At 40.3% G+C, this 11,904-nt stretch overlaps 1 protein-coding gene across 1 annotated transcript; it reads left to right on the forward strand.

Moving 5' to 3' along the window:
• Window positions 1–10,968: 10,968 nt before the first annotated feature.
• LOC103730413 (olfactory receptor-like protein OLF3) lies at window positions 10,969–11,904 on the forward strand. The gene has a single exon (XM_017797023.1). The coding sequence runs from the start codon at window positions 10,969–10,971 to the stop codon at window positions 11,902–11,904; it is 936 nt and encodes a 311-aa protein (XP_017652512.1).

Consider the following 11,904-nt stretch of genomic DNA (forward strand, 5'->3'; position numbering starts at 1 on the left):
CAGTAGTCACTTCTCTCCTTTCACTATGTGGTTTCCAGGGATCAAACCTAGGTTTGCCAAACTTAAGCTTGGTAGTGTGAAAGAAAATTCCCAGAAAGAAATATCACCTCAACTGAACATTCTGAAAGGTGTTGATGTGGAGAGGTTGGAATGTTTCAGGTCCAAAGTCTTGTTACAGTTTATCTTGGCCATCTTCAGCACCTAAATAGACATTCCTTGTCTACCTCTATCTACGATGTCCCTTGACTCACAGATAAAACACCTTTGGAATGTACTAACTTAAGAAAATCCTGCTTTCCAACAGTCAGAAGGCTAAACACACCATCAGATGGTACCTGAGGCAGGCAGCAGAGATTCTTCTTTTTGTTTCAATCCACTTATTTAATGTTTCCAATGTATTTAAGAGATGCTTTATGACTGTTACTATAAAAGCTTCATTCAGTTGTTACATGCTGGAACATAGAATTTGTGGTAACCTAAATATTTGTTCTCAGATATTTTCTCCAGAATAACCTATCGTGTGTCCCCTTTGGGGGCTATGGCAATAGCCTGTGTAATTTTGGGATTCTTTTGGACTGCCCTGACCAAAAACTTGAAGGGAAGCTTCTCCTGTCTGTTGCAGTTTCTTGCTCTATAGCCCCTAGCAATCTCAAGCAGACAAAAACCGAGGATAGAACTGGGCAACAGGCCCCAATCTTAGCCAAAGAACTATTCACAGCTGATTACTGCTGGGTGAAGAAGAGTTGATATTCTTTAAGGAGTGACTCTAGATAGGCTGACTAGACCTCAGAGGATGAATTTGCATTGAGGGACATCTGGGTACACTAACTTGACTTGCTAGGCCTTAACATAAATGATAAAATGCATGAAATCTGGTGGAGGGTTATGGTAGGGTGCTGATAGGGAGGGGGTACAAAGGTGATTAAGATGTTATGTATGAAATACACAAAATTCAATAAAAATTATACAAAAAACTTTAAAGCTTTAGATTTGGGGAAGAAATTTAAAAAGAAACCAACAGAGACCAGAGAGATTGCTCAGTGGTTAAGAGCACTGGCTACTCCTGCAGAGGACCCGGGTTCAGGTCCCAGTACTCACATGGTGACTAACAGCCGTCCATAACTTCAGTTACAGGGGATCCAAAACTCTATTCTGATCTCTGTGGGCATTACACGACATAGACGTACTTACATACATGTAAGAAATACACTCATACACATAAAATAAAAAATAATAAAATATTGAAAATAAAAGGAAATAAAAAGAAACCAACAGTACTTATATGTGGAGGAGAGATGCCACATTAGAGTAGTTCCTGAACAAAGGCAGCCTAACACCTTGGTGTCAGACAGAACCAGGAGTGAACCAGGAGTGAGCCCGCTCTGCTCTAGGAATTTGCTCCTTCTGATTTTTTTGGGAACTGTTCCTCCAATCAAAGGACATGCTCTTTCTTTATTGAAACAACACATCCAGCATGGTGTGGGGAAGGAAAAGAGGAACTTTGTCTCATCAAAAGATTTTCTCTCTGATTCCTACGGACTCAGATCAACATACACAACCACAAACATGTTCTTAGGCTAATCCCACTTATTTGAAACAAAAACAGGGTATGATATGCTGCTCCCAATGATATTTGCTGCATTCAGTGCCATTTTCCGAATATACACACTCATACACATTATTCTAGGTTAGGCTTAAGGAAGGATCAGGGGGGATTAAAGTTAAATCTTTAGCCTACAGAAAGAGCCTAAGGCCTAGTAAGATTGTTTACATTGGAAAGGATCTGAGAAAGTGTTGAATGGTCTCAAAATATTAGATTAACTTTGGTTACAATGTTCCTCCTTGTAACAGAAGGCATCCTAGGAAAAGTAATCCTTACACCTCTACATATGTAAATAAAAGAATGACTCTTGGTGAAAGAATGTGAAACCCTGAATTTCCTTATCTTATGGCATCCAGGAAATGGAAGAAAGGACAGAGAGAAGGAAGGAGAAATGAGAGAGAGAGAGAGAGAGAGAGAGAGAGAGAGAGAGAGAGAGTTATTTCCTCTAATTAGGTCATGCCCCTAATAGGCTAGCATACTTTAAAGCACTCATTTATCAGTACACTTATTAGCTAGAGACTCATCCTTCATAAATGAATTTTGGCAGACATTTTTCACCCAAACCATAACATCTATATATCAATGATAAATTCAGTAAAGTTCAAATTAAAATTTCAGAAAGATTCCCTGAAAATACCTTTAGATAAATTTTAAATCAAATTGAAAATTCATATGGACATGAAGAATCTGAAAACTTATCCTCAAGTTGGAGGAATTATTCTGTAAGAACGCAAGATTTATTTTAAGCAACAGTAAATAAGGCAACGTTGTTTTGTCACAGAAATAACAAACAGGTCAGAAGAAAGTGGAGGAACAAACCCTGCACATATTATCTCAATAAAGTATGTTTAGTCACCTGGACACCCACACTGGAAAAATGAACTGGACCACACATCAATCATATTCAAACTAATTACAGCAATATCACTAATCTAACTGTGAAATATGAAGCAGTCAAATTCCAAGAAGACACCACTGAAAGAATACATTTGAAGTAGGTAAAAATTTCTAAGCGAGGATTCAGAAAGCAGTTACTATGTATAAAATATAAAAATCAAAATACAGAGCTCCACAGAAGTTAAGAGCAGCATTTGATCAGGGACACAAGTATATAACAGTGTATATAACATATAAGTGACAACACAGGATGAAATATATGAAGAATTAAACACAGTAAGGTAGAGATATAAGCCAACATAAAAATAGGCAAAATATTAAATACACATCAAAGAAAATAGAATCTCAAAATGGAAAATAAATATCTGAAAATATACTCAACCTCATTAGTTGCAAGGGAAATATATGATACAATTATAAAGCAGTAGTACTGTTTAACCATCAGTCTAAAAAATGTGAACAATTTGCACTGTAAGAGCAGAGAAAGCTTAGGGCAAAAGAAGTGTCTGTACGTAGTTTATTGGGATTTAATTAACACCAATATCACTTTAAAAAGCATGGTATTAGTCAAAGCTAGACATGCAATTAACGGTGATGAAGCAGTTATAACACTTGACCAGAAAAATGGGGAGATGTATGGTATGAAGGATGAATGTCCTTCTGTGTGTGAATTCATCCTGCATCAAATATATAGGTAGATTTCTAGGTTAGGTTAAAAAACACAAATAATGGAAGCCTCACTGGTGAGAGTTGAGGGGTGCATTAGCCCTCTCTCTACCCCTTATTCTTCTCTGTTCCATGAACCTTAGTTGTAGAGAGTCGACTGCAGATGTGTCACCTAGTACTGGGCATCTCCCAGGCGTATGTTCTCTGTGACCGACCAGATGTGCAACTCTGCAGTATCCTCCATCTGTTGCAAAAAGAAGTTTCTTTGATGAACACAGGGAGGAGGAGGAGGCTTCCAGGCCCCTGGAGACTTGCTCATGTGAGCCTGTGGCAACAGAGGCATTGCGTGCAGGACCCATGTTGGCTCAATTAAACAAGGGCCCAAAAGGGAGGTGAGAAACAGGTGGGGGGCCAGCACTAGATTGAGAACTATTTGAGGCTAATTGCTACTGGGTGAGGGAGAATATGACTCACATACGACCACTGAATGGGCTGACTAGACTCCAGTGGATGCATGTACACTGAAGGACATTTGGGTACAAACACCTGAATGAATAGGATTCAGCATGTAGAAGCTCATTAAAAATGTTAAAAAATTAAAATTAAAAAATAGTTCCAAAATGTCTATTTTAAAAGGAGTCTTTCAGTAGTGGTTCTAAATGCTTGAAAGTCCCTCATAATATTTGACAGATTAGGGGAATAAATCTTGGAAAAGGTATCATGCATAACTGAAGTGCTGTGTTACAGGACGCATTGCTCCTGGTAGCAGAGATGGTCCATAAATGTTGGACATGTGTTAAAAATTTTATTCTGAGTATAGACTCATGACTTAAAAGATAGGCAAGTTATAACTTCCTCAAAGAGAACCTTTAACAAAGACAGAGGGATATCTCCTGGGGGAAATGGAATATTGGATTCACTTCTCATGTTCTGGGTTAATGAAACTAAATTCTCATCCAAGCTGATCAAGAACTTCTGCAGAAGACATGATTCCCTGAATGAGGTAGAGAAGAACGTTGGGACTTGCTGGCACAGGCAAGGATTTTCTAAACAAGACCCCAAAAGCGTGGGCATTGAGATCAATTGACAAATGGAATGTCATGAATCTAAAAAGCTTCTGTATAGCAAAGGACATGATCATGATCTCACATGATCTCACATCATTTGAATGAAGAGGCAAACAACAGAATAGGAAAATAGTTTTATCAGCTCTACATCCGAAGGAGCGCTAGTATATAGAATATCCAAAGAACTAAAAAAACTGGAACCATGGTGGTAAAGGGGAGAAAGGACCCAGAGTGTCAGAAGATACTATGCAAACTGTCAAGGAGAAAACCAACCAGTGATCCTATCCAGCAGCAAAGTCTGTGAACCAAAACAATGACTGGCCCACCAAATACTCTCTATAGATGTGGTAGTGGCGCTTAGATCTTGGGGGTAATCAATAGCTGTCTAATTGGACTCATGTGTGGTACTTTAAACAAAGTCAAATACATATGGATGGAGACAGCATAGACCCTAGAGAAAAACCCAATTTTTCCACAGCCCTAGACCAACATAATTTTGTACTATATTCTAAATATACATTTACAAACAAGTATATGTCTCACTACCCATCAAATAAGTTTCTTTTTGCAACAGATGGAGAATATTACACAGTTCCACAACTGGTCAAACACAGGGACTAAGCATCTGTGAGGTGCCCAGTCCTAAGTGGCTTATCTACAATGCAACCTCTACAACTAAGGCTCATGGAACTTAGCAGAATAGGGGGCAGAAAGAATATCAATGAATCTCTCAACTCTCACCAGAGAAACTTGCTCATGCAACAGATGGTGATTAACCCAGAAATCCACAAGTGGACAAAATATAGAGAATAAGACACTACAGAGTGTTTATCCCTGAATAGGACACCTATATCAAACCTCTGGCACCCAAGGCTAGAGGACACTGTGGGAGAGGTGGCAGAAAGGGTTTTAAAAGCCAGAGGTAATAGATAACCACAAGGAAACAGTGTTTCAGACAGCTGGGAGGTTCATCTTGACTAGAGAACTTTATTAGTACTAGAAGATGCTGTATTACTGACAGAGGTAATCATCAACCTCATATGAACTCACAGCAATGGTAACAGCATGCACAAAACCCATGTAAGATGAAACCAGACAAAATTCCAGCATAGAAGTGGGGAAGGAGCCCTAATTTTAGCTGAGGAGCCACAGGGAGAGGGAGAATTGATTCTCTTTAAGATAAGTTAACCAGGCTCCACTGAATGAACCCATATCAAAGAGCATTTGGGAATAGAAATTTAACTCAATAAGCCTTAAGATATATGATAAAATACATTCAATCCAGTGGGAAGGGCTACAAGAGGGGTAGTGGTCTAAAATGATCAAAATATATTGTATGAAGTTTGAAATTTTCAATGAAATAAATATTACAAAACCAACCCAATTAAAATTGAAGCAAGGAACCAAACAGAGTTCTCTAATAGTTCAACACAAATGGCTGAGAAATATTTTTTAAATGTTTAACATCTTTAGCCATCAGGGATATGTAAATTAAAACTAGGTTCAGATTTCATCTTACTCAAGTCACTATGGCTAAGATCCAAGAAAAAATATGACAAATGCTGGCAAGGACGTGGAGAAAGGAAAACACTTATTTCCTGCTGGTGGGACTGCAAACTGGCACAGTCATCATGAAAAAATTCTAGGAAAGCTAAAAATATGTCTCTCACATGATCTAGTAGTACCAATCTTGGGCATGTACTCAAAGTACTCTCTATCCTACTACAGAGACACCTGCTCATCCATGTTCATTGCTGCCCTATTCACAATAGCCAGGAAATGAAATCAATGTAAATGTCCTTTAGCTGATGACTGGATAATAAAAATGTGGTACCTTTACACATGGAATATTATTCAGCTGTTGAGAAAAATGAAATTATGAAATCCACAAGCAAATGGATGGAATGGAAACAATCATCCTAAGTGAGGTAGTCCAGACCCTGACAACTAAGTATTACTCATTCTTTCTCATTGGTGGATACTAGCTTTGATTTTTTTAGATAGCTGTGTTTCAATTGGAAAATCCATAGAGGTCAGTAAACTTGTAAGTGGCCATGGTGGGGGGATGGTTCATGGGAGGAGGGATAGACTGCAGTCATATAAATAGGGAAAGGGGCACATGGAATAAGAGGGGATTAATAGGGGAGGGAATGAGAGGATAGGCAGACGAGTTGGGGGGGCGTGACTAACACTAAAGTCCTCTTGGAAAAAGTCATATGGAAATCTGTAGAAGCTTCTTTCAATATATACATACACAATATTAAAAGAGTTAATGTAGTTACTCTATAATAGGGGTTTGGTGGCCCTAATACACACCACGGCCTAGCAAATGAAAACCTCAATCCCAGGAATGGACTTCCTCCTTTGGAGTTGTTGACCAGTGAGTTCCCATAGATCCTCAAACAATGGATGTTGCTTTTGCACTTGGTCACTTCCCAAAACTTGACAGCGAGACACTGTTGCTGAATACACTACATACCTAAGTAGAACAAACAAAGAAAAATTCAGCTGGTCTTGGCCTCAAAAGTTCATCTTGACTGGGGAAATTTAGTAGTACTGGAAGATGCTATATTACTGAAAGACAGAGTCAATCATCAACCTTACCCAATGGTGAACAATGCGAGCTATAATAACAATGGGCTTGGCAAAACATACCCACTGGTGCAAGAAAGTTATAGGAGCAACCAACCACTTTCTAGTTGGATTTAAGGCTTGCGTCACAAGATGGAGTCCATATCTGACACTGTGTGAGTGTGGAGCTGTAACTGAAACATTTATCACACGCTCTCCTCACAAAGCTCAGGACCACTGAGGAAGAGGGGCCAAAAAGAGTGTCAGAGCAGGAGGTATTCAATAAATACAAGGAAGCAATGCTGTCTGGACACCACCATGTAGTTGCACATATGAACCCACAGTGCTTGTGTCAGCATGTATACAACAGGCGAACGCAAGGCAGACAAAAATCAGCATGGATGGAGGAGGTTAGCAAGAAGCCCCAGCCCTAGCTGAGGATCTATTGATAATTGTTAACTGCTGGGAAAGGGAGAGTCAGTTTTCCTTACTGGTGTGTCACCTGGTAGGTTGACCAGACTCCAAGGAATTGACTTACATCCAAGAGCACGTGGAAACACAGATTAGATTCAGTAGAACTTAAAAAAAAAGACAAATAACACTAGAGAACATGAAGTCAGGAGGGGTAGTAGGTGGGGAAGAAGAGGGAGGAGAGGGTCTGAATATGATCAAAATACATTGTGCAATATTCTCAAATCAATAAAAATAGTTTTTAAATTAAATAAAAACTAACAAAAACAAAACAAATTTCTGAGCAAAGGGGCAAAGTAGAGTTAAATATTTTATTTGATTTTTTTATGTGTATGATTGTATTGCCTGCATGTGTGTAAGTACACCCATGTCATGCAATGCCTTTGGAGGTCAGAAGAGGGTGTTGAATCCCCTGGAACTGAAGTTACGGATAGTTGTTAGCCACTATGTGAGCGCTGGCAACTAAGCCCGGGTCCTCTGCAAGAGCAGCCAGTGCTCTTAACTGCTGAGCCATAAGTCCAGCTTCTACTATCAGTTTAAAAAGAAAATTGTACTTATTATCGTAAAGAAGAGTTTAAAACAATGATGGGAAAAAGTTGAGAGATATAAGAGAAAGTAACAGAAGCCTAACAACTGTAATTGGCCTGCAGAGATTTTGTCTCTGAGGAGACAGAAAGTTGCTTCTTCGAAATCCCACATCTTGGGCAGCCCTCCTCCGTGCCCTGACAATGTTGGGCTCCTGTCTTGGTGATGAGTCAGGGAAGGTTGGAACTGAGGTGTGAAACCATGGTCTTACTGCACAGCCTCTCTCTGCTTGCTGAAGCTCCTGGCGATTGGACTGAATTTGTTTACTGAAGAGGTACAGGCCAATTTTGACAACCTGTTCTTAGAAAACACATTTTGTGTAGCCAAACTGGGGAGCAAATTCTTTCAAATACACCTGGGAGGAAAAACACCAGGCATCCAGATTGAATATATTTCGGTACAGAATTTAAAAATTATTTTAGATGATTTTGTCCTTGGCTTTTACTGTTTTCCTTTTATATAATCATTGATTCTACTACTGGTGTCATATATCTACCCTGTGGTCGTCCCTTCTTCCTTTCCATGAACTAGGGAAGATTTGAGTATATAGGCTTTTTGCAAAGATTTTTTTAAAAAGTCATAATAGTTATTGGGAAATATTATTGGAAAGTCAGTTCACTGACTGTTAAGGAGTGGTGTAGTGTCTTAAATATATTAAGCTAACACAGAATCAGGGTAGGTAACCATATATTTCCCACCCCCGACCCCAGTCTGCCATCAATACTTTCCTTAGGCTTTAAGGGAAATTAACAAAGATCATGAATTACAATTTCTTTGTCAATTACTTAAGTGATTATTATTATTTTAGATGTTAAATATATAAAACTCTAAGAGATTAATGTTAGCCACAACTTTCAGCAATATCTTTATTTGCATTAAACATAATATGCATTAAATCATCATTATATGTAGTTATCACTGCATAGCTATTTCTCAGGATTTTGAGAAAAAAAATTGTGTTTGTGTGTCTGCATATCTGTATGTGCACTGTCACTGTGGTGGCCAGGGAGAGTGCTGGATCATCCTGAACTGGAGTTAGAGGCAGTTTGAGCCTCCTGATGTGGGTGCTGGGAACTGAACTTTGGTCCTATGGAAAAGCAGTAAGCACTTCTGACCACTGGGCCATCTCTCCAGCCCTAATTATGTTTTCACTCTAAAAATTATTTTCTGTGATTTATTTCCTGTGCTGTAGGAGAACTAGAGAGCACCCCTCTATCACTCAGAGCTGGGTTATAACTTTTAGTGAGTCATTAAGGTCTAGTTCCATTGACACATCCCCGACCTTGACGTTTGCCTGTGAGGCAATTCCTATCTACAGTGCTTGCCAGTAATGTTGTTGCATTTCAACTTGCCCTTTTGCATGAGGGATAAAAATATAGGATTCATCTTTCTGACAAATATTACAAAGAGACTTACTAATCTTTGGAGGCACTAAAAAATTAAAGAATTTTTGGTGCTTTAATCACCTCCCTTGTTGTGTCTTGCACAAATTATGTCATACAGGACTGTTTTCTCAAGCATAATTTCTTTGCAGGTTTAGGATGCATAGGCAATTGTCCATGGACGTTTTGTCTTCTCCTCAATCCGAACTTCCCAGTCTCATTTTTCTGCATTCCACTCTTACCGTCATGAGCACAATGAGTATACAAGAATGATTCTTACCTCACATTCAGGGCATTACCTCATTACAGGTAACAAACAGAAAACATATCTGGTTTGAAAAACTATATATGAATTTCATGATTTTTTTCATGAAAAGGCATAGCAATTAGAGAGGCATCATTTATGAAATATTGAGGGAAATTTGCTCAGTCCATGAGACTTTTGGAAACCACTTGACTTGAACAAGATGCAGACACAAGGTTGTGAGAAGCCCAAGAGGGCATTTCTGAGCACAACACGCTTAAAGTATCAGAAATGCAAGTACATCATCAGATTGGTGAAATATTGGAGATGAATACATTATATACATCTATAATACATTATATACATCAATATATAAAAGATTGTTTATGCCTATCAGTAGATGGAATGATTGCGGCTGTCTCAAGCCATTTAGAGTGTTAGCCACAGGCTGCCTGGGTAACAGTTCAGAGAGAACAGGACATGGATGAGAGATGATGGGTTTGCAAGGTATCGGAATGACTGAGAGTTTCAGGTGAGAAAAAGGACAAAGTAGCTGGCTGTCATGACACATGCCCATATGTTCAGATTAGACAGGAAGCCAGCCTGGCATATGTAATGAAAAACAGAGAGGGGTTGGGGCAAGAAAGAGAAACAGGAGAGGAAGGTGGGAGAAGAAAGGAGTAGGTAAGAGATAGCTGCAATCATTCAAGTGAGTTCCTATCACTTCCTAGTTACTCTCCGAACTCTCGCTAGTCATTGCACATGCAAACACAATCCAATGAGAATGTGCAGCCATATTCCCATGACCCTTAGTTAGTAGCTGATGTTTGTGGCAGGCAGTAGGTCTTACATTTATGAGAGATGTCAACTAATGCATATTTGAATTGGACTTAGGTTTCAACAGGCATATCCTGCTGTGGAACTCTTCTTTGCCACTCTTCTGGAGGAAGAACATCATACTGAGGATTATTTCTTCATGTCCTCTCAGTCCCAGAGACAATCACCTGGAAAGTGTTAAGCTGGAACAAAGTTGCCTAAATTCATTCTCTTAATTTTACTAACTCTGACATGTAGGCTTTGACATTTCCTCACAACTTTAAAGCTATTTGAGCTTGCCATTTTCTAAATTAAACTCGAATTTTCTAAGTATAGAAAGAAGAAAGATGAGCATCATTTTTCATATTTGGAGAATCCGGAGGAGAAAAAGTAAGCTAATACAGATGAGTTCATAAATGCTGAGTGACTTCACTGTGGGTTCTGAGGTCTGAAGTGGGACATAGACTGGAATCTGACAGGGAAATAAATAAATCAGAAGCAACTTAGAAACCGGATTTAAAGAAGAGAGTTAAGTTTGACAGTTACTCTTTGTAGCTATAAAGTCCAAGCATTTTAATAGAACCCTCTGCACTTAAGGGAGAAGCTTTGTCTAGGTGCTGTGGTAGCACTGATTGATGTGTGACTTGGGTTTGTTCCTCAGGGCTCATGGGAAAGGACAACCAGACATGGGTGAGTGAGTTCATCCTGCTGGGGTTGTCCAGTGACTGGCCCACGCAGGTCTTCCTCTTTGTGCTGTTTCTGGCCATGTATCTGGTGACCGTGCTGGGGAACCTGCTCATCCTCCTCCTCATCAGACTGGACAGCCGACTGCAGACGCCCATGTACTTCTTCCTCACTGTGCTGTCGTTTGTGGACATCTGCTACAGCAGCAGCACTGTCCCCCAGATGCTTGTTCACTTCCTCTCAGCCCTGAAGTCCATCTCATTTCACAGCTGTGCGCTGCAGCTGTACACCTCCCTAGCAATGGGCGGCACGGAGTTCTTCCTGCTGGGCGCCATGGCCTATGACCGCTACGTGGCAGTGTGCCACCCTCTGCACTACATGGTCATCATGCATGGAGCGCTGTGCCTGCGGCTGGCTGCGGGCTGCCTGACCGCTGGTCTCATGAATTCACTAATGCAGACAGTCATGATCTTCCAGTTGCCCTTGTGTCACCGTGTTGTTAACCACTTTGCCTGTGAGATCCTGGCTGTGCTGAGGCTGACCTGTGCGGACATCTCCCTCCACAAGGTCATGGTGGCCCTCTCGGGATTCCTGGTGATCATGTTTCCCTGCTGCCTGGTGCTGTTCTCCTACGCTCACATAGTCGCTGCCATTGTGCGCATTCGCTCTTCCCAGGGGCGCCACAAGGCCTTCAGCACATGTGCCTCCCACCTCATGGTGGTTTCCCTGTGCTTTGGAACCGCCATCTTTACATACATGAGGCCTGTGGGCCAATCCTCGGTGGAACAGGACAAGATGGTCGCTCTCTTCTATGCTGTCGTGACCCCAATGCTCAACCCCCTCATTTACAGCTTGAGGAACAGCGATGTCATTGGTGCCATGAGAAGAGCTTTGGGAAAATTGAAGGAAAATGGCTGA

This window comes from Nannospalax galili, unplaced genomic scaffold, assembly GCF_000622305.1.
Source record: "Nannospalax galili isolate Female #2095 unplaced genomic scaffold, S.galili_v1.0 scaffold233, whole genome shotgun sequence".
NCBI lineage: Eukaryota > Metazoa > Chordata > Mammalia > Rodentia > Spalacidae > Nannospalax > Nannospalax galili.